The 22696-nt window shown below is 45.7% G+C and overlaps 2 protein-coding genes and 1 non-coding gene across 7 annotated transcripts in view; 2 read left to right on the top strand and 1 right to left on the bottom strand.

The window, feature by feature from the left end:
• Positions 1 to 16256, top strand: part of kank1a (KN motif and ankyrin repeat domains 1a) — a 41024-nt gene extending 24768 nt beyond the window's left edge. For all 5 annotated transcript variants that reach the window (XM_029510339.1, XM_029510335.1, XM_029510337.1 and 2 more), the window contains exons 3-12: positions 5483 to 8140; positions 9328 to 9447; positions 11649 to 11757; positions 11939 to 12142; positions 12295 to 12382; positions 12713 to 12932; positions 13955 to 14097; positions 14573 to 14773; positions 14871 to 14969; positions 15338 to 16256. In XM_029510339.1, coding sequence (XP_029366199.1) covers positions 5483 to 8140; positions 9328 to 9447; positions 11649 to 11757; positions 11939 to 12142; positions 12295 to 12382; positions 12713 to 12932; positions 13955 to 14097; positions 14573 to 14773; positions 14871 to 14969; positions 15338 to 15400 — 3905 coding nt within the window. In that variant the 3' untranslated portion in view covers positions 15401 to 16256. The remainder of the gene's footprint in view (positions 1 to 5482; positions 8141 to 9327; positions 9448 to 11648; positions 11758 to 11938; positions 12143 to 12294; positions 12383 to 12712; positions 12933 to 13954; positions 14098 to 14572; positions 14774 to 14870; positions 14970 to 15337) is intronic.
• LOC115048671 (cilia- and flagella-associated protein 157-like) lies at positions 12809 to 21442 on the bottom strand. The gene is made up of 10 exons (XM_029510341.1): positions 21288 to 21442; positions 20210 to 20481; positions 19731 to 19884; positions 19372 to 19639; positions 19170 to 19291; positions 17703 to 17853; positions 17374 to 17507; positions 17095 to 17235; positions 16668 to 16772; positions 12809 to 13005 (listed from the first exon to the last, which is right to left on the bottom strand). The coding sequence occupies exons 1-9, from the start codon at positions 21440 to 21442 to the stop codon at positions 16676 to 16678; spliced, it is 1494 nt and encodes a 497-aa protein (XP_029366201.1). The 3' UTR covers positions 12809 to 13005; positions 16668 to 16675.
• Positions 17891 to 17962, top strand: trnac-gca (transfer RNA cysteine (anticodon GCA)). The gene has a single exon. It is a non-coding gene; the product is annotated as a tRNA-Cys (tRNA).
• Positions 21443 to 22696: the final 1254 nt, after the last annotated feature.

Genomic DNA, 22696 nt, shown 5'->3' with positions numbered 1-22696 from the left:
CAGCATCGATATAAAACCTGGACCTGATTTATAACCCAAGCCCACACGGAGGTCTACCTTCAGACCGCGTGTGTCGTCTGTGTGGTGACACATTAACAAGAACGGCACTCCAAGTCTGGTCGTCCAAATTAAAGACCCTGCCGTGTCGGGACCATCGTGGAGTTGGTCTGCTCTGAATACCACCAGTGTGCTGTGGACAGAAAACCCAGGGGGCCCATTTGTTGCCCCCCCCCCCTCAACATATTCAAACCCACTGAAATGGTCTGGTGTCCCCAGCGGGGATGGACCCAGCTGCCACTTAAAAACACCCAACGGTACCGTCCAGTCTCACTCCTATTGTGTGTTTGTGTAAGTGCTGCGTGCCAAGAGGGGGCACGGGGGCCGGGTTTCTGTAAACGCCACAGTATAATTGTTGGCAGCTCTGGACTCTTACTGTCTTCATGCCACAATGAGTGGTGAGTTAATGTAGTTGTGGTTTGTTAAAGTGTGACTGGCCCTCTTTGTGCGGTGATGGCTTCATTGTCACGATTTAAAATGTGTGTCTGCAGTTGGCAGACATCGTGCCACACCGAGCAGCACGATGGTCAGTCGAGTCGGCTTCTCTTTAGTCCGGGAGTTATCTTCCAAATACAGCAGCTCGAAGCTTCTTGTTTTAATTTCATGGGAAGTCGTCCGCTGACATTAGCACGATAACCAGCTTGTCCTGTAATTTTTTTTTTTTGTTTTTGTTGTTTTTGTGGGGTTTTTTTTTGTTTGTTTGTTTTTTTTCAGTAGCGGCTCACTGCTGCCTCGATCTGGCCTGAAGCTGCAGCGCCGCTCAGAGGTCGTATTGTCACCTCCTGTGTTGTAAAGACAACAATGGCCGACACTGTTGTGGAGCAACGACCTCCATCAGCCTCTTCTGGCCAGAAACCAGGCGAGAGGGAAAACGAGAAATGGCCCCTTTCTATAAAAAAGACGAGCTTATGAGCTTTTTGTGCGGACGTTGGCGTCAGACTTCGAAATGAGCCAGGAGATGTTGGTGGGAAAATGATCTTCACTGCATCAGCTCAGGCCTGATGACCCTCCGGGCCTGGACCGACAGCGGAGAACATTTCCTATTCAACCAACATTTTTCAACATTTGTTGATCCTGACCATCTATGAGAAAGCACCGAGGTGGCTGAAGGTTTTCGCTGTTTGCAGAGGAAGCCCAAACATTTCCTCCGCTCTGCATCATCATGCAGAGGGTTAATCTGTTGAATTTGGCAGCAGCGTTTGGCACAGCGGTGCTAGTTCCTAGGAGAAGCGAATGCATCACGGCGAGTGGCTCAGCTCCGTCTGTTCGGCCTCTGCTCGCTGGGAAAAGGGCAGGAATGTTCAGCTTTAATGTGCTCATTGTTCATTTTATCTTGTTTCCTGTGTTTTTTGTGGGCGGATGTGTCTCACTGTCGGTTGTGTTGAGCTGCTGCAGTTGAAGGTGCTGATCAAACGTTGGCTCGGCCTTTTTGTGAGGAATTAAACGAATGCAGTTCACAGGCAGAGCCAGGAAATGCCAGGCTGGGTTTGTGTGTCTGTGTGCGTGTGTGCACGCCTTTGCATCATGCCCTTTGTTATTGTGCTGCACAAACTGAGCCCTTTACTGTATTATTTCACTCTGCAGCTGTTTCTATGAGAACGTCTCTGTCAAACCAGGACACCAACAAACGTGTCCTGGCAGCTGAGTTTTGTTGTACTGCCCCCTTTATTTAAAGAAAGTTAGGACTTAAGGAGATTGTTTCATTGAAGCTTTCCTGCTGAAACATTCAGCTCATCCTCTTTTACTCACTGAGCTGTAACCAGAAGTGCTTCTATTTCTATCACTTCTTTTCTTCTTCTCAAGACTCACAGAAGACTTCGCAAAATATGCAATTTGCAAAGATATATAAATGGAGCAAGAACCAACCAAAAAAAAAAAAAAAACTAGACTTCATAAAACAAACAAACGGGACGGGACAGTAAAAAGTCAGTCATTTTGTTGTAAGTTGGTGCATTAAAGGATTCAAAGCTGTCAGTTTAAAATGACGATGATGACGTTATAAATAGGAGAAGTTGGATTATTATAATTTTCCCCCAAAAAACATCCAATAAAACTGGAACTGTGATGATTTCTGTCACCAAATATCGGTGTAATATCCAGTTTTCACACCGATCGATGGCTGAGTAGATGAGATAAATCAGGCAGCCTGTGAAGTGGGACGTTGGATTTACCAACTGAACATCAGTCAGTTGAGAGCAGGAGGCTTTTCTTCTCCGGTTGGAGGACAAACAACTGGCAGACAGATTTAGACCAGTAGCCTCATTTATTCGGTGTCGGAGGGAGCTCTGGAAGTTAAAAGGCCTTTGTCAAGTCTAAATTTAAACTTTAATAGAGCCGGGGCAAAATAAAACAGACCCTGTTAGTGTGTTTCTCCTCACAGATTCAACATCAAGGCCCAAATTGGCTCTCAGAAAAATATTCTCAGAGAAACAGGGAGAGAGCTCAAGGGCTCAAAGTAACAAAGACGATGTTGGAGGGTCGAAAGGACCAAAAGGCCCAAAGTTTGGATATTTTGCTTCATGTGTCTGTTAAAGTGGAAATCTAATCTAATCTAGAACTTGTCAGTGAATCTGGCTCCAGAATGAGCCGTCAGTAATTAGACCGCTGCGGCTCCGTCCCTTATCAGAGAGTTTGACTAAACAACAACTGTGTTCAGTCAGCCGATCTGATGTTTGAATCGACCACGCTATCTCTGCAAATATCTCAAAAATAACATCCCGGCTGAGGGGAGCGGCTCTGAACGCTGTTTTAAATATCATTTTCCTCTCTTATTTCTGTTCAGTGAAGTCACACACGGCAGTCAATGTCCTGCCATCCTGAAATACTCACCAGGGCAGCAAATGCTGAAAATAGTCCCCAAACACACACACAGTTACTCAACATGTCAGCAACCCCGGCTATGCAAGGACGATATGACGGCTTTAAAAAAAAAAAGAGAACGTCTTAGATATTGACTGATTGATTATCTGTAATCTGAAAATGGAAAAAAAATCACAATCTTCACCCACATTAACGAAACTGAAGAGTCAGTTCAGGTGAGGACGAAGAACAGTTCAGGTCCAACAAGTCAACAGCTTGTTTCTGCATGCAGGTCAGAGGAAGGAAATCAGGATTAGATCAAAATCTGATGATATTAACCAAAACTTCCTGATCTGAAATAAGCCTGATGGTCCGTCTCATAAGGTTACATTTTAGATGTCATCCACACCTAATGGACAGAATAATACTGATGACATCATCAGGATCTAAAATATTTAGATATGCCATCAACAAAAACACTTTTGAAAGATAGTCTCAATATTTTCAGTTTTTTCTCGTCCTTTCACAGACTCGGCTTTATCAAGGAGGAGGCCGATGAAAAAGTTCCTTCGTGCTTAGTCACTGTGGCGGAGCTCAGTTTGGGAAAACGTTTGGAAAAGTTTCAGGGAATCACCTCATCTAGAGAACATGCCTCCTTTGTTGGTCGCTCCTGCAGTTTGATTTGAAGGAAGAAATATCAGAGACGCAGTTCAGGCGGTGATCCCAGGACTCTGCAGATGGTGTCGGAGTTGTGTAATCCCCGTCGAGCTGACGGTGTGACAGCTGTAGATAACTGGGCCAAAGACTCCCGGCGCTCGCCGGGGTCGCCGTCGGCTCCAAGTCACTGGAGCGCGACCCTTTCAGTTGTCCTGCGTCCATGAGGTCATCGCTCAGCTGTTGGGGGTCCTTGCGGTACCAAAGGGCTCCCAGTCAGCGCTCGGGAACCCGTGCCAGCAAGAGTCCTCCAAACCAGACGGCACAAGATCGTGACTGTCCTGCCTCTGATATTATTTACACCAGGGGAGGGGGGCCGGAGAGAACACAGCCAGGGTTTTAGTTTCTAATCACTCAATTATATTTCTGTTTTCAAAATATTGGCTCATTCAAGTTGCTCAGCTTGAAGCTTGAGCTTTATTTTGACAAATTCATGTAACAAGTCCATCTTTTCAGTCACTTACTGTGGGAAAAAATGACAAAAATGTTGGACTCAGTGTCTCAGGAGGAAAAGTTTCGCTTTATGGAATATTGTTTGGTTTTAAACAGTTAGTTGGAGACATTTAGATTAAAAGTTGGACTAAAACAAAACTTATTTGCTCAGAAATGTGTCACGATGTGCATCAGTACGTGGATTCGACAGATCAGCTGAAGGTGTGTTCAGGAAAGGTGGATTCAACATAAAGCAGAGTTTGAAAGTTTGGCATGAACAGCAGAGAAACGGTTTGTCTTAAAAACAGACTGTTATTGTCAGGAGTCCCCCCCCCCCCCTCCACCCCTCAGCCGAAGAACAGGACTCTTATTCGGGGAGGGAAGCGCCCGGCCCAGGGCCTCACAGGATTGGAGGAAGCAGCTGTCCAATAGTGGGCCAGAGCTGGAGCTGTGCTGTGCTGTGCCTGGTTTTACACCAATAGTGGGATTTTCTGACCCCCCCCCCCCCCAAACACACACCCGCTGAGGAGAACCAGCAGTCCTGCCTGATAGACAGAAGACAGTAAATCCTGTTCTTTTTAAAACGGAGCGAGGAGGCAGTGAAGAAGAAATCTGTAACAAAAAAAAAAAGTAATGAAGAATATGCTGCTGGTCTGAGGTGAGTGAAGCTTTAACAACAAGGTGTTCAGCAGCAGGCTTAGCTTTGTAATCCCCCCCCCCCCCCCCAGCCTGCCACCAGCACCAGCACCACCACCTCTGGTTCAGCTGAATGGGAAGGATTGACGGCAGAACTTGCTGCTGGGTGGACGGGGAAGGAAGCGGAGAGCAGGGCTGTTTATTTCCAGCCTGTGTTTGCTTTAGTTGGTGAGAGTTCCAGGCATACCAAGAACAAGACGCTGTATTTAGCCAACGCAGCCGAGCCTCCTGATCTCTGCACTTTCAGACGGACGTGTGGAGTTTGGACTCAGATTGAAGTGTCTTTTTATTTGTCTTTATGGTGGGAGCTTTAGCATGCTGCCTTCTTTATTTAAAAAAAAAAAAAAAAAGGCAAACATGAGGGATTTTGGAGTTTGGACCTGAAAATATTGACGTTGTTTCCCGTCTCAGTGACCCCGTCAGCTCTTCTCTTGCCCAACATTTGTAAATAAGAGGCTGTTTATCTGTGACAAGCTTTGCACTTCCACACTCTGGTTTTCACGCCCCCCCCCCCTCGCTGCATTACACATACAGCCAGCATTTGCTTTTCATTTCATTATGACGCTGTCTTTGTTTTGCTTTTTTGTTTTAATTGAATCTGAAATAGTTTTGAGCTGACATCAACCGTCGTGCTCCTTCAGCAGAGATGTCAGAAACTTAAAGCGCGTTTGTACTTGCACGCTCAAATTATGGTGCCGAGGAAACACTTTCCCCGACGCTCCAGAGGTGATGCAGATACTTTTAGGTCTTAACTAAACTGTTTGCTTTTGCTGTCTGTTTTCAGAAAGAGGACAACGATGCCCAAGCACAGAAGATGACAAAGATTCTGAGGCCCCCTACTATGTGGAAACTCCTTACGGTTACCAGCTAGACCTGGACTTCCTCAAGTATGTCGACGACATTGAGAGGGGCAACACCATCAAGAAGCTGAGTATCCAGAGGAAGCCCAAAGTGGCCAAACCCTTGGCAGTGCCCCGGGGCAGCACCGGCGGGGGCAACACTCAGGCTGAATGGACCTCCACAGACTCCTTGTCCTCCTCCAACAGCGACGACAAGCAGTCCCCGGTGTTCTTCACCCCCAGGCCCCAGGTCGCTGCGCCGCTGACCCCCACCCTCCCCAGGGCGGCCTGTGAAGTCCTCCAGCAACAATCCTACTCCGTCATTGCGGAGCAGAAACAGCTCCTGCCCCCTCCCTCGCCCAGGTTTGCCCCTCGTCACAACCCCCAGGTGGAGAAGACCCTCATGGAGACTCGTCGTCGGCTCGAACAGGAGCGTCTGCTTCTGCAGCCTCTGCAGAGCGAGCCCCCACTGCCTCGCCGCCGTCTTGCCAGCTTCAGCGGGATGGGCTCCAGCAGCTCGCTGTCCTCTTACTCCGGCTCAATGGCCCCAAGCCAGATCTCCCCCAGCACCCATCAGGCTCTCACCATTAACGGGCACCTCGCCAACGGAGAGTACAACCCGTACTATCCACCGTCAGTGGGAAGCTCCATCCGCCACAGCCCCATGAGCTCCGGCATGGCCACGCCTGTCACCAATGTAAGCCCACTGCACCTTCAGCAAATCCGGGAGCAGATGGTGGTCGCCCTCAAGAGGCTGAAAGAGTTGGAAGAGCAGGTGAAAACCATTCCTATCTTACAGGTTAAGATTGCTGTTCTACAGGAAGAGAAAAGACAATTGGCTGCTCAATCCAAAAATCAATGTCCTGGAGGTTTTCGTAAGCGTTCCTACAGCGTCGGCTGCGTCGACCAAATGGAGAATCCGGGCCCCATTCAAAAGGAACCAGAGCTGCACATCATGGAGCCTGAAGCCAAGGAGCAGAGCGCTCAGCGGCTGGACGAATTCAGACGTCTGGCTGCAGAGGTCCAAGCTCTGGAGAAAACCAGCCAGGACAATAATCTGAACGAACTTCAGGCTCACAGCCTCGCACAGAATCACGCCGCCCAAAAGTCCATTGGCGTCGTTACTGACGAAAACATGAACAACCTCCCTGTTGGTCAGAGGAAGACGAACAACGAACGCTGTCTACGGGACGCAGGAGTAGTGACGGAGCGGCAGGAAACGCGCAGTGCTGCGGTTGGCGTGACTGAAGCCATGCTGGGCATGAGCAGCGAGGCTGAGAAAGAGATCGAGCTGCAGCAGCAGACCATCGAATCGCTGAAAGACAAGATCTACCGCCTGGAGGTCCAGCTGAAAGAAACCACCCACCAGATGGAGATGGGGAAGCTAAAACTGGAGCTCCAAGCGGCCGGAGGGTCGAACAAGAAAAAAGTGGACAAAGGTGTGATGGTTCGGCCGGAGATGTACAACGTCTGCATGGAGGCCAAAGTCCAGATGCGAAGCCAGGGAGTGGGCGACCATCTGGAGTTCAGCCACGTTGCCACTGCCAAAACTGTAGAAAGCCACTCGGTAGGAGTGACCTGTAAACCCAACATGGCCACTATCTCCACGGGCCCGGACATCCCGATGGACCGGTGGGTGGTGCACGAGCTCGTGGAGACGACCGACCAGTGCGTCGGGAGGCGGGTGGAGATGTGTCACCAACAGGTCGGCATAGAGCTGATGGTTTGTGAGGTGGGAGTCAACACGGAGGAATCAGTGGACAGCTTGGCCCTCCGAAAAGCCATGACAGAGCTGAGCAAAGAGTCCCGGTCGGTCGGCTGCGGAGACTGTTCTGTCGATGTGATCGTTAGTCCTGTCAAGACACTGGTGTCGCAAGGGACTGACCCAGTTCTCGTGAGCAAAGTGGACTCTGGTGTCACAGCTGCTCCCGAGTCGGCAACTCAACAGACCAATACTGAGACAGAGGTTGCAAACAAATCCACCAACACGAGAACAGCTGTTCTAACGGACTCTTTCACTGAAATGGTGTTGATCACTTGTGATAAACAGACCAACACAGCTGTGACTGAAACGAGGACGGTCGCCGCTGGAGAAGGACTCGTCAAAGACCCTCACTCGACAGCAAAGATGCGTTCGATTGCTGTCGGAACCACCACAGACGTGGAGTCCCTCCTCGGCAAGTCCAGCTCAGCTAAAACCAAAGAATGTGGGGTCGGACTGGTGAGCATCCACGAGAATTTCTTGGTTGGGTTAAAAACTAGAAACATAGCATGTGGCCCCTCCCAGCCAGCTGAATCCGTCACCAGCAACAACGGTGGCAAGGAGGTCAAAGCGGAGCCTGCACAGTTGAAGGCTCCGGCCCAGGAGGGCGCCGGACTGGACCATTACATCGAGAGGGTCCAGAAGCTGCTGCAGGAGCAACAGATGCTGCTGGCGGAGAACTACAGCGAGCTGGCAGAGGCCTTCGGTCAGCCCCAGTCCCAGTTCGGCTCCATCAACAGCCAGCTGGTCAGCACGCTGTCATCCATCAACTCCGTCATGAAGTACGGGAGCATGGAGGACATCCTGAAGGTGCAGTCGGACGCTGCTCGTTCAGAGAAAGGTGAGAACGCTCATCTTCACAAACGCCGTTCCTTTGAGGTCAAAGGTCACATCAGGCAACAGAAACTAACTAATTGATCACCATCAATGCCCGAAGGAAGAGAGAGAACAGATTTTTCTTCTTGTATTAAATTATTACACAACAGATTAAACAAGTTCCACATGCTGGAACTTCAAAATGTTCAGAATGTTTCTTTAATAACATTCAAATCAATGCAGGAATCCTCTATCTTCATGTCAGACATCAACAGGTTAATTTATTTTATTTTGAGTGGAAGAGACATGATGTTGTTTTCTGGGGTTCCTTTGAGAAGACATCACAGTAATGAAACAACTTCAATGTGTTTTCATTTTTACGAAACAGATTTTAATTTTCCTTCAGAGGACAGTGAAACATCTGTAGCAGTGACAGATGTTGCAGATGTGGTTTTGGCCCGAGTGCCGGCCCAGTTTCTGCTGAATTGGTCACAGTCGGCCCGAAGAGGAGCCCTGATGGGAACGGACAGGCCGAAGTTATCTCTGACCCTGAAAAATGCAGCGGGGGCTTTGGACGTGAACCAACAATGAGCTCACTTCTTTTCAGGAGCCAGTTAACGTCGCACAAATCGGCCACTTGTTGTTTTAGCGGAACGCCCTGCCCTCGCTAACACCTCGCTGTTGATGCTGATTCATGGCTCCCTCCAAGTTACATAACCTTCATTCATGCAAGGGGGGGGGGGGTTGTTTGTGTTGTGTGCAAGCTCGTCCCTGCTCAGTTTGCTGGCCTCCTTTGGTTTTTTGTTGTCTCCTCTTCTCGTAACTTTAAATCAGTATAATCACAGCACTTCACACAAGCTGCAAGAGAACAACTTCACATCAAAGTAACGGGAGTTGCCGTTGAAGTGGAATTTTTGCGTTTCAGCTTTCACTCTGTAACACACACACACACAGCAACACAAACCAGCTGTTGGTGGCCGACAATTTAGCAAAAGGTGCAATCAAGGCAAAAGGAAATTACAGAGTGAACCCCCAAAAAACAAGAGTTTATCAAAAAGCACTACGAAATAAAAGAAACAAAAGAGCCTGTTTACAACTCTGAGACACAAAAGGCAGCCTTTTCTTATATAATGGCGTAGAGGTGGAGGTTTTTCTCGACCCAGTCCGCTGTCATAAGCTGCAATAACTTCTGACCCTCTGCTCCTGTTTCAGAGCTCAGCCAGCAGCTTCGCCCCCAGACTCTCTCTGTGGCCGACACGCCAGCTCAGCAGCAGATCAGCGCCGCTGAGCAGAAGAGCCGAATGGACCTGCAGATGTCGACGGCTCTGCACGGTACGACTTCCCTCGCAACAGCACCCGAGTGTCAGATGTTTAGTGATAACCTCTCTAAAATCAAATCAGCCTTATGGAGTCATTGTGAAGAAACATCAAATATATTTACAGATGGCAGATTAAATGTATCTGCAAATACAGTAAAAGCAGTAAAGGAACGATAGTAAGACTTTGTTAAAGGGAAAAAAAAAGGGTGTTCCAGAGTCCAGGGGGCCTGAAGGCTCTGAGGCCTGGATTGTGACGTCCGGGGTGTTTAAAAGTAGTCCGTTAAATCTGAACAGACGGGGGAGTGATGGGAGAACATTAGTCCAAACGTCACTCACTTTTTCTTCTCCTCATTTTGTTCTGGTCCGAACAGCTGAACCTTCTTCTGATAGCAACAATCTTCCATTCCGTGTTTCTCCAAATTTGGGTTCAAAATAACAACCTACTTTAGTTTTACTGAGTTTGATTTAGACAAGCTCATGATTTCATATTTGATGTAAATAAGGAGAAACTGTAAAAAGATCTGATGGAGCTGACAGCCTTCTGTAGTGCCACACAGGATGCAGACTTCATGGAATAGGTGTGTGTGTGTGTTCTTGGTTCGCTGGTGCAGCAGGATTTTTCATGTGTTGGGCATCACATCATAGCAACAGAGTATTTTAAACTGCAGGAATAATACGTGACTCACTGCATCTTGTTTTGGTGGGTTGGAGGGTCAGCTGGCTCTAGATCAGACGAGTTTGGTCTGTGTTTAAGATGATTCTCCTGCTGAGTTCTCTGCGTTTTTAATTGAAGGTTTTATTTTAACAGGAAACTCACATTGAGGTTAGAAAACTCCTCCTTTTCCTCCCAGTGGTACAAAAACAAATATGTCTGGATTAAACACCGAAGTGTCACCCTCACATCTAGGAGGCTTTTCACACCATCACTATTAAATGCTGCTTCTTGAATCTCTCTGAAATAACTCAGCAGCTCTCCAGAGAGAAACAGCACATCGGCTTTAAAAATAGAAATGACAGGCAGATCGTTGCAATTCCAGAAGAGGAACTGTGATCTAAATAAGCTGCAGACGGTGCGGTGTGGAGACAGATCGAGGAATTCATAAACCAGTAAATAAGAGACATGGTCAGATTTTTGATCAGGTGGTCGTAACTCAAAAAAGAACGGAGATGTCTGTAATAAATCTCAAGCTGCGACTGAATGAGGGAAGGAAGCTGGAAGAATCTTCTTTCCGGCAGAGTTATCTGATCTCATGTTAAACTGCGGTTTGGAGGCTAGAATGCATCTTCTAAACAAAAAGCCGTCTCCCGTTCCTCAGCAATTACATGAAAATCAGAGTGGGTTGAGAAACGGCTGCGGATGGCTGAGGTTTGTTCCTGTTTCAGTAGGACAGGATCATCTACACGGCCCTGACACTCTGCGTATAAACATCATCACCTGTCAAAACATGGGAACGTGCTGCTGCGCTCACAGCGGTCACAGTGCACACGCAGCTGCATACATGTTGCTACACGAACGCTCAGTTGTTGTGCCCCCCTCCCTGCAAAGAGCAGTAAAAGAGGCCCCTCTGCTGAGGCAAGTCTTGGCAGATGTGCAGGAGCGTTCTGGTTCTCTCTGCCGGGATCCTGGTTTTCAAGGCCTGTACTTAAAATAAGTGAGATACTTCTGGGTTTTGGGAAACTCTGCAGCTCCTGGCTGACTGATCGCTGCACAGAGAACGTGAGACGAACACTTAATATCTGCTCTCCATCATGTCACCTGACTTTATCAGCCCTTTGTAATGAGTTTTAATCAGGTTGGGCTGCTCTCGACTGCAGGATGGATTGTTGTTCCTGCTGCAAAGAGAAAAAACTCAGCAGTAGCTCAAGAGTCTCTTCTTGTTTTTTTACACTTTTTTATTTTGCGTATTTTTTAGTGTTTGTTGTTTATTCTGATTTCTTTTATAACAAACTACCAAAATACACATTTAGATCAATATCACATCCCCAAATGATCCAAACCACAGAACCAGGAACAGGAGCTGAATCACAAATCTTAGGAGACACAGACATCCAGGATCCTTTTATTTATTAGGTTTTTATCTATTTGTTCCTCAGCTGCTTTGGTATCAGCCACCATGCGAGTTAACAGCTTGTGAAAACAAGCTCGTTTGAACTTCTTAAGGCCAATATAGCTTTTATTTAGTGTCTGATGATTCTTCTTCTCTCCCCCTTCAGGGCAGCCGTGCAGTCAGAGCACCCTGAAATCCATCATGAAGAAGAAAGACGGCCGAGCCGACTCCAACGGCACCAAGAAGAACCTGCAGTTTGTCGGGGTGAACGGAGGGTGAGTCATGAAATATTTCTACTCTCTGCTCTTTGAGCTGACGGGCTGCGTTAATATTTTACTCTCTGGCCTGTCAGACGGCTGGAACACGCTGGTTTTGTCATCTGTTTGGGGTTAAAGGTGCTTCCTCTGACTTTTTCATAAATGTTCTTTGTGTCTCTGTCGCCCCCGTGTGGTCCAGGTACGAGAGCACGTCCAGCGACGACTCCAGCTCGGAGGAGGACAGCAGTTCCTCTGGGTCGGACGAAGAGGAGGCAGAGGACGAAGGAAATGAGAACGTGATGGAGGGAAAGAGCGCCGGCGAGGAGTTCAAGTCCGAAGGAGCCGAGGAGGTCGACAAGAAAGACAACGAGGAAAGTTCAGAGAAGCGGGAGGCGAGAGAGAGGTGGGTTCATAGACAAATTCAGTCCAGCTTTAGCTGGTTCATTTGGTTTTATTGGCTTAAAGGTGTCAGATTTAATGGTCCAGAAAGAAAAGGCACAGTTTCTACCCTGTCAGGATGTAAATGTTCATTAAAAACAGCAGACCTTCTTCCAGGTACGAGCTGAGTGAGAAGATGTTGGCTGCCTGCGGCGTCCTCAAAACTCACCTCAGTGACTCCAAAGCTGTGAGCAGTAAAGACCTGGTGAGTTTGGTTTCTGCTCGAATCTCCTGCAGTTTGGGCGGTGTTCTCTGTTTTCAGTAAAAAAATCATACCAACCAGTTAGTTCAGCATTAACCCTCGTTAGTCCCACCTGCAGTAAGAAACCACATTCAGCAGCAAAGAAATCGTATAAATCTATTTTAGCTTAATAGCCTTTCTTTGTTTACTTTTCCATCCATCTGGTTCAAAACTTCATCAGATAATAATCAGATAAAGTTTTGTTTTTTTAAACTTGAAGCTCATCTGTGTTTATTTGTGCTGACAATACGATGACGTGACTTTGAGCTTTTCCTATGATCAATATTTTTTCAGAGAGCCTGTCTGAACACGGTGCAGCATGAGTGGTTCCGTGTGTCCAGCCAGAAGGCGGCGGTGGCGGCCATGGTGGAAGACTACCTGGGGGCCTTTGGGTCCATCTCGCCGGCCGTGCTGCGGCACATCGTCAACATGGCCGACGGGAACGGCAACACGGCGCTGCACTACAGCGTGTCGCACTCCAACTTCCACGTGGTGAAGAAGCTTCTGGATGCAGGTGAGAGCGGCGGAGAAATGTTGACATTGAGGAGGTTTTCCTCATCAAATCAAATTCCCTCTGCTCATCCTCCCTAAAAAGAGAAAATCCACGAGCATCAAACGTCATCTTGGCCAGTAAACATTCAGGAAATGTTTGCTGCCTTTGGCTCTCCCTCTAATCATTACCAAGACTTTCAAATTAAGACAGTTTGTGAAACCTGTGAACATTCAGCTTTAATCAGATTTTCTTTTGCAGCGCCTAAAAATAACAATATGTAGCACAACTAAACTGAGAGCTGAGTAGAAATAAGAGAATAAAGGCTGACGGGCTGAAACAGAACAAAACCGTACAGTAATATTAGATATAATATTCTTACAGCTCGCTCAGAGTTCAGGGAAAGACAAGAAGGAGGGAAACGCACACGAGGAAGACGAGAAAGTAGGTTTTTTTCTTTTTTTGGATCCGAGTCCTCCTCAGCAGGTCCAGATCTCTCTGAGGGCTCAATAGACTGTGATGAGGTCCCAGCCACTTGCTGCTTGAAAAGCCTTTTGTCTGCTCGGCCCTTTGTGTTCTTGTGCTGTGTGACAGCATGTCCACCCCCCTGGTCCCATTGTGGCCTTTGTCCTCCCGCCGTCCCAGTTCCTCGGACCTCTCCTGCCATCCCCCATCCCTGCCGCCCTCCTCCCACCCGGACTCTGGACTCTGATGTCTCCTGGCCTGTTTTCAGGCCAAGGAGACATCAGAGTCTTAGAAAAGTCTTAGACATCACTGCCTTAGAAAATGTAAAGGTTGCGTTCAGACCTAAAGGTCCTGGACCTGGTTTTTTTTGTTGTTGTTCTTTTTTTTTTTTTGATGGGGGAGGGCAAAGCAAAGGGACGGTGGTCCTTGTACGCTGCTGTTTTGTTGACTGACAGGCGGCGGTGACGAGTCAATCACAGGCCGAGTGACGACATGCTGGTTTGATTGAGACCACCCATGACAGAAAAGTATGTCAAGGTGCTTCTGAGTTCTTTAAACATGTCTGTGTGTGCGCGTTTCAGATGTGTGTAACGTGAACCAGCAGAACAAGGCTGGATACACGCCCATCATGCTGGCGGCGCTGGCGGCGGTGGAGACTCCCAAGGACATGTGCGTCGTGGAGGAGCTCTTCAGCAAGGGTGACGTCAACGCCCGAGCCAGCCAGGTTGGTGACTGGAGGTCGGGGTCAGAGGTCAGAGAGGTCGGGGGCAGCGGCAGGGCACCATCCCACTATGATTAAGGCTTCGATGAGCCGTGAAATTAAAACCACAAAGACTCAGGACTGATACACCAACTTTATTTAAGCTTCTTTTAAAGGTTCTATTTTTGATTTGATCTGATTTCCTCTTTTTGATTCACTTTTTCATCAGAAATACAAAAGTATCAAATATTTTTACTCCTCGGTAGGAAAACTTGTATTTTAGTTCCCCCTGGTGGTGAGTGTTGATAAATGTTTGGAATTTTAAGGTTGACAGTTTCATATTGAAGAGCAAATCTTTTGGTTTGGGAAGCCCCATTTTGAAAATTCTGGTCTAAAGGTAGACCTCCATGTGGTCTTCATTCATCAGGTCCAGCTTTTGTATTAAAACAGTGAAATCATCACAGTTCCAGTCCAGATAAAACTGCTCCTGATGTTTCAGGCCGGTCAGACCGGGCTGATGCTGGCGGTCAGCCACGGCAGGATGGACATGGTCCGGGCCCTGCTGGCTCACGGCGCCGACGTCAACGTCCAGGATGACGAGGGCTCCACGGCGCTGATGTGCGCCAGCGAACACGGCCACGTCGAGATCGTCAAGCTGCTGCTGGGCCAACCCGGCTGCGACGCCACGCTCAGCGACAGCGTGAGTTCACACAGGAACTGCAGCTGGGTTGTTGCTTTCAATCTGTCGTTTTTGTTTTTTGTTTTTTTTTTAACCTTTTTCTCCCTCCCTCCTGCAGGATGAGAGTAACGCCCTGTCCATCGCTCTGGAAGCAGGACACAAGGACATCGCCGTGCTGCTCTACGCTCACGTCAACTTCTCCAAAGCCCAGTCGCCTGTAAGTGCTGAGTCAGCTTTATTTTTCTGCTCAAACACTCAACACTTAGGAGAGATATCCATTATTGATCAGCTGATACAGAATGATCAATCCCCGTTTTACATTTTAAGAGCAAGAGGCAGAAAAACGGACCCAAGTTTAGATCATTATTATCATCAGTACTAAAGAGCTGCTGGACGCTGATAGTGAAAGTATCCGTCTGTCTGATCTGTCAGACGTTTATTATTAAGCCTCTAAGTCAAATACAACACAAGACTCTTCGCATCTTTAACCGCAATGACTTCACTTCAGCATTTTGGTAGTTGATATAATAAACCAACCATCAAGTCCTCTATTTTTATTACTGTGTGTGTGTGACGTCCTCACAGGGAACCCCTCGACTCGGCAGAAAGACGTCCCCCAGTCCGACCCGGAGAGGCATGTTTGACTAGAGGCCCCGCCTCTTCCCAGAAACCTTGCGCTGCTATTGGTTCACTTTGAACGACGCCTTACCCGCCGCTGATTCCGAACATCAACCAACCAATGAGTTTTCTGGAAGGTTTTTTTTTATTTTTTTTTTTATTTATATGCACACTTGTCCCAAAGTGTCCTTTTTGAATATGAATGTAACCAGCTGGTGCCTCAAATCCCATCAGATCAGCCACTGGAGTTCAGACCAACACGGACACAACATCAACAAATAGATTTTTTTTTTCTTGGCCTCATTTTATTTTATTTTTCCTCCTTTTTTTGCCAATTCGACCTTTTTTTTTTTTCCATTAAAGCTCAATGTTGATCATTCAAGAGCACCAAAACATTGTTTGCATTTGTGATTATTTTTCTTTTTCTGAACACATCAGAGTAGACAGATGGAGAAGAATCTACCCATATGTTAGAGGAAACATTTCCTGTATATATTGCTCACCTCGACATCCCAGTCTCACCTACACGTGCCCAGCTTGGACGAACGAATCAGTGAATAGAAATAATACTCTTAAACTTTATACAAATCCTTTGTATCTATTTAAAAAGAAGAATCTCAGTATTTTGAATATTTCCTGTTACTGCCTAACGATCCATGAAGTTATATATTTATCAAAAGTAAAGTTTTTAATGCAGATATATGTATTGTACATACGGCGGTCATTAGTGTAGTTATTCTGTCTCTTTGTCTTCATGTCTTCTGTCTGTCATGTGTTATATAAACTGTCTCTCCTGCTCTAGTGTTCATCAAGGTACTGACTTTCATCTCCAAATGAGAATTGAAGTGCCTGAGACTTTGCCATAATAACAATAAACATCAGTTAAAGAACATTAACCAGTGTCGCCTTTTCATGGATGACCCACTGAACGTGTGTTTTTAAACTCCAGAAGCAGCACGCACCTTCAATGGCACCGGATGTATTTTAAGATGAACAAAACAATCTATATGAAAATATAATCTCACCAGTGTTGATCAGAAACTGTCAATATCAAAACAAAGTGTTTGTCTAAATGGCAAACATCAATAGCAATAATAATGACATGGTAACTTACATATTCATTATTTCTAATAAGAATCGGAATAATGAGGTTTCTCTGATTCACTGTTGGCAGCTCATCACCTTTTCACATCAGATGGACAAATATCTAAATATCTAGGTTTTTTTATGAAAAAGCTAGAAAAAAAATGATTCCTATTATAAGGATCTCAGCTGTCTTATCTGTTTTTAAAGATACCTTTGTTTTCATTTGAGTTTGGTGACAGAGTGTTTGAAGGTCAAACGTCGGGCAGCTGAATCAGTCGGGTTAACAGAGTTTGACGTCCTCGGACCGAACGGTTTCCTGAAAGAAAGATGGAAATAATTCAAGAACATCAAACTGAATCCACCATCGGTTACAGATTCCTGCTAACATCAAAAGGCGAACCTTCATTTCACACAAAATTATTTTAGAGATTTTGCAGAAATGAAAAAAAAAAAAAAGACATTCAACCCACTCCCTCCTCCGACTTCAGTTTCTATTCTGTTCTGAAATAAACTTTTTTTTGTACTTTAATTTATTTGAGGTTTCTTTGGGAAACTAAATCTGCTACACTTACGAGGACTCCAAGAGACAGAAAGGTCTACTACAGACGGAGTAGGTGGACTCTGAGGTCCTGACAAACCTGTACAGAGGCAGGACGGAGCCCGGCCCAGCCCTGGGGAGGATGTGTTTTGGTGCAGGAGGAGGCACCAGGCCCAGATCTCCTGGTCTGTAGCGGGCCAGCTGGAACTGGAGACTCGACACTGGATCCAGACTCACTGCTCTGTGAGGACAAAAGAAGAGGAACATTAATGCTACTGACATATTTATATCATATAAATCAAAAAAAAAAAAAAAGAATAAGCATGGTCTATTTCACAACTTTCTGTGAAGTCTGCAGCTGCAGTTCAGGGTTCATTACCCGGCGGCTGGGGGGTCAGAGGTCTGCAGCTCATTCGGTTTATCGGTGAGTGCAGGTCTGTCCAAGGCCACCAGCAGCTTCTGCATCAGCGGCTTCAGCTGGCCAGGGCCAAAGTCCTGGCCTGCAGGATCCTCCTGCAGGAAGCAGAGTCCACGTCAGGGCCAAAGTCATGAAACGTTTTCAAGATCTCATCAGGCTGAGATGAACATCACACTGTGAAGTGACCAGTTTCACTGACGGAGGACAAAACTACATGGAGATACAGTCAACACACTGAAGTATCTGTGAGGTCATCAAACTGAGTCAGAGGGAGGAAGTAGCTGTTTTACCATCAGAGCTTGTCTGAGAGCGACGGCTGCTTCCTGCATGATGCTCTTCATCCTGCTCCTCTTCCTCCTCTCCCGTTGTAGCTCTGCGGCCAGCCGACTCGCCTCAGCTCTGTTTTTACTGCCCTGGTCAGACAGTGAGGCCCGGTCCTTTCTAAAGAAAACACAACAGTGGTCAACAGTGCATGTGTGGGGGTATAGCTCAGTGGTAGAGCATTTGACTGCAGATCAAGAGGTCTCTGGTTCAATTCCGGATGCCCCCTGAAACTATTAGAACTTTATACTATTTCCATGTATGTAGTGTACAGCTGGTGGTGTTTACGATCAGTAATCTGAGCAGATCCTTCAGCTTCTGCTCTCTTTGTGCTCGCTGCCAAATCAGAATGGCGACTTTGATAAAGGAGCTCAAACCCTTAATGAAGCTCAGTGAAGTCGAAGAGAGCTGCACATTTATGTAATGGCCTACAAAGTGTTTTCCATTTTCTTTTGTTGGAACCTTCTTGCTTCTCAGCATGTTTATATGTTGTTCGTCTTTGTCAACCTCTTTATTTATTTTAAGTTCCTGTTAAAAAGGACTGTTTGTATATGTTACTGCCATCTGCTGGACATTTCAACACACAGCTCTGCAGCCGACTGCATGAAGTCAGATTTCAGTTTAAAGTGTGTTCCTACTATTCTGGTCAGGTTTTTGTTGTTCCAGCTGTCTGTTCAATTGTAACAAAGTAAAGTAAAATAGTATTTTCTGGTATAATTACAAGGCTTATCACTCCAGTTAAACTGTGTCTGATTAACTTCACAGCTCAGATTGTAAAAGTCAATTTATTTGTATGATTTTTGTTGGTTAACACGTGGTTCTGTTTGGATAAGCTGTAACAGTCCTTTAACATAATCTAGTCTGAACTGTCTGCATCTCATTTCTGAAATTTCATTTTATGTAAAATCATATAAATAACTATATAAATAAATAACTTTTTTCCTGACCAAAAATGTGCATTTATTTTCAGGATTAGTTTATTTAAAAAAGAAAAAGTCTCTTTTTGTATGGTTTTTTAGGAGGCACTGATGCACCTTTATTCTTCTGTTAACTTTATTTGGTCTTTCTCTCCTAGTCAAGGTAATTTGCATTGACAGGTTGCTGTTTCACAGCAGATGTGAGACCATTTTCCTGGACTCAAATTTTTATTTTGATCAATTCAAGTATATATACTGTGGTACTTCTGTGGTACTGTGGTACTTCCTTGTCTTTTGTCTACTCTAAACAGACATCCTGGTTCATTTATTTTTCCTTCTCAGTTAAAGATTTAAAATGTGACTTATTTTAGAGATTTGTGTTCATATTGTTGTTTATTCATTTTCATAATGCAGATTGTTTGCAGATTGTGTTTTTCCTGTTCATGTTAACGTCAACAAATATGGACCTGGATAAAGAGAGTCAGCGGGCTACAGAGTGGAGACCGACTAAAGTCTGACCTGAGAGCATCCATCTCAGCCAGGGTCCCTCTGTGCTTATCCTGAAGCTGCTGATGCTCCTGCCTGCAGACCTTCAGCTCCTCCTGCAGCTGCTGACACTTTTCTGTCAGCTGCTCAGCCGCCTGATGGAGGGAAGATGTCTAGTCAATAATTTGATAGCACAAACCAGGAATAGACCATTATCCTGTTCTCTTATTCTCACCTTTTTGCGGAAGCAGCTCTTGCGGGACATCTCACTGAGCATGTTCTCCAAAATCTCCACGTCCATTCTGAGTTGAGTCTTACGGTCTTGCAGGGCCGAGTTCTCCTTCATGAGGACCTGAGCCTGCTCAGACATTTGGCTTAACTGAGCCCTCACCTCTGCGTTCTCCAGCAGGGCTGCTCTGGTTGTCTCAGGAATCTTCTGGTCTGCCAGTTGCTGAACCTCTGCTGCCATGGCTGCCATGTGGCTCTCCATTTCCTTCTCCAGTCTGTTTTGGATAGACGGGGAAGGGAAGGGAAAAACTTTTCTACTGTATGTTTTCATACCTTTGAGGTGTAACTTTAGGTTACAATCTTCACCTCCTCTTTTCCAGCAGTTGTTTCATCTCCAGGCTGTGGATGTCAGCTTTGTGCTCCTCCTCCTTCATCAGTAGCTGCTTCTCCAGAGACTCCATATTGGACATCAGCTCGTCCCTCTGGTTCTCAAACTCCTCCAGACTACCCAGCCGTGCCACTGAAAGGAGGAGAGAAGGGGACAGTCTTTCATTAAAAGCAGTGCAATTGCTCTTTGGCTTTGCGCGCTTCCTACTCTGCTTAGCTTGTTTGTGGTCATCAGAATATTAATCTCTAATTTTAACTGTAAACATATGTAGTTTCTCACAATTCTGTGTCAAAATACTTCACCTTTTTCTACTAAAATCAGCGATTTGTGTTATATGTTATATTTAGCCTGCCATTTCATGTTTACATTTGCCATTGTTTGAGTTGCATAACTTTATCAGTTTCCAAGTTTCCAAGCACTGAACAGGATTCTGGGTTAACCCACAGAAACGTCTCACCCAGTGTGGCGTTCTCCTTGGACAGCTCTTCTATCTGGTCTTGAAGCTCTTGCTTCAGCTGGTTGTGCTGCAGCTGCAGAGCATCTCTGTCCTTATCAGCAGCCTGACGCTGATTCTCCAGGTGCTCTGACAGCTCCTCCACCTCGTCCTCCTTCTCCAGCAGGGAGCGTTTCAGATACTCCACAATGTCCATTTTGTCTTTCTCCAGGACACTGTGCTGATGGGTCATGTCTGTCTTCTGCCTCTCCAGATCATCACATTTCAGCTGGTATCTGGAGGAGAAAAGAATAAAGACTTAAATCTTCCTAACAGTACAAACTGTATGTATAAAGCTGTATGGGGTATAGGCTCAGAGCCAATGGGATTACATCAGGTTATACTCTCATTTCATCCAAAGTAACTTACACTTAGAACATTCACTCTCAGTAAAAAAAAGAAGAAAGACACACGCAATACAAAGTAGTAGTAGCAGTAATCACAAAGAGCCAAAAAAGATAAGGCAACCAAATCAACCACTAAGAGAGAAGCAAAACCACAGAAAGAACCCCCCCCCCCCCCCCCAAAGTAGATTAAAAACTACTGCAGTGACATGCAAAATGACAACAAAGATATATACAATGACACAAAAAGGAAAAAGGATCCCATTTAAGAGGCCTGTGAAGGGGTGGGGGGGTTCATGTCTGCCCCCCCCCCATCCTCCTCCATGGCTGGACCACTGAACAGGTGAACTACTCTGTGAGTCTGTGATTTGACATTAGAAACCTGCTGGTGTTTGTTGCGTACAGTCAGTTCACAGTTTGTGTACCTGACTAAGTTTTAGAAGAGTTTGGCTAACACGGGACAAGCTAGCAAAACCACAACAAGCGCCGCTGCGCAGATGGCGTAAAAGTTGAGCCGAAGTGATTTTCTTTCACAATCAAACTTGAAAAGGAAGGCTATAATATACTTATCCGCTTTCTGTGGCGTTTTTTTTTTATTGTATTGGTTTGGATAAACGTATCACACCACTTTGAGACTAAAGAAAAAGCTGAGTGGTTTGATGTCCGTCTGTCTGTCTGTCTGTCTGGACGTACGTTACCTCTCCAGCTGCTCGGTCAAGTATCGTATCTGAATCAGGTACAAATCTTTCTCTTTGGCGTCAGAGCCGTTCTTATCTCCTGAAGTCTCCCTTTCCTGTGTTTTCTTCACCTCGTCTTGTTTGTTGCTGCTTTTGTTTTCCTTCTTTTTGGGCATTTTTGTCGGAGAAAGTTTGCGCTGAGCGCTAGCGGAGAAAACTAAGCTAGCTGCGTTGTTGCTAGGCAATGCTGCGTTCAGGGACTCGTCGAAAAGTGTACAGTCTAATCGGGCACTGTGAGACGAAAGAGGATAAAAATGTGATAAACCGTCTAATATTCTCACATTTATAACACAGTTGACAAATTTAAGCTTTCATAAATCTAATTTAGCATTTATTGTGTTTTTTTTATTTTTTAGCTCACGTTTTGAGTGAAATGGTTTTGAATTCCGATTGTTGTTAAAGGCACCACCACATTAAGCACAACAAACAAATAAAAAGATGATTACAGTTTAAAGGCTTGTTGACAAAATCATTTATCTGTAAAAACAACAAAATTAGAAACAAAAACATCTTACACTAATATTCAAGCACAATACTGATGGTTTTTTACTTTAACCATAGCTACGTATCACTGATATTTTACATAAAATATGATGAAATGTTCACTTTACTGCAGTACTGCAATACCACAGTTATTTGGATATCATGTTAAAATGTTGACCACAGTAAGTATATGTGGATTTACTTTTGCTTGGATACATTAGGTAAATATTATGGCCTATATAGCTGTACATATGCTGAAGTAACATTTTGTAACGAGGACTCTATTTCTGCTTTTACTACTGAACTACAAGGGTTAGGGTTAGGGTTAGCGGTGTAACCATGACCTTCGGCCCCTTCTAATGGGCTGGGTGCTGGGGGGCAGAATTACAGTATTCCAGTCTGTTTGTGTGATTGAGTCCTCTGTCTTGTTGCTAAATGTCAGCTGCAGAGAGAAAAAACTCACATTTTCATAGGCCCACTGTTTGTCTGCTGCTTCACTCTACAACCTGTTACTGGCCGTGCTGGAGAGGGGTCAGACTAATAGAAACGTTAAATTTGTTAAACTGCACACTTTATTATCACATTACAATCTCTCATTATTACCTTATGCTGTAGAGGTAATTAAACTCAGTGTGTAACCCTGCTTTCAGTCAGGTTACGGCACCCAGACCTGAGCCAACGACGTGTAACCTGCTTTTTAATTGGTAACTTTTCATCCGTCCTCCATTTGACTGCAGGGATTTTAATTAGGAGTCCGTGTGTTCCACTCCGCTTCACTCCCTGCCTATAAATCCACTTGGTCTGCTGACTGACCGGTGTGGAGGTTAATTCAGTTTCAGCTCAGTCAAGCCTGCTAAATTAATTCACTGTGTAGCATATCAACCGCC

This window comes from Echeneis naucrates, chromosome 9 (genome assembly GCF_900963305.1).
Source record: "Echeneis naucrates chromosome 9, fEcheNa1.1, whole genome shotgun sequence".
Classification (NCBI taxonomy): domain Eukaryota; kingdom Metazoa; phylum Chordata; class Actinopteri; order Carangiformes; family Echeneidae; genus Echeneis; species Echeneis naucrates.
This window is presented reverse-complemented; position numbering and strand designations above follow the sequence as displayed.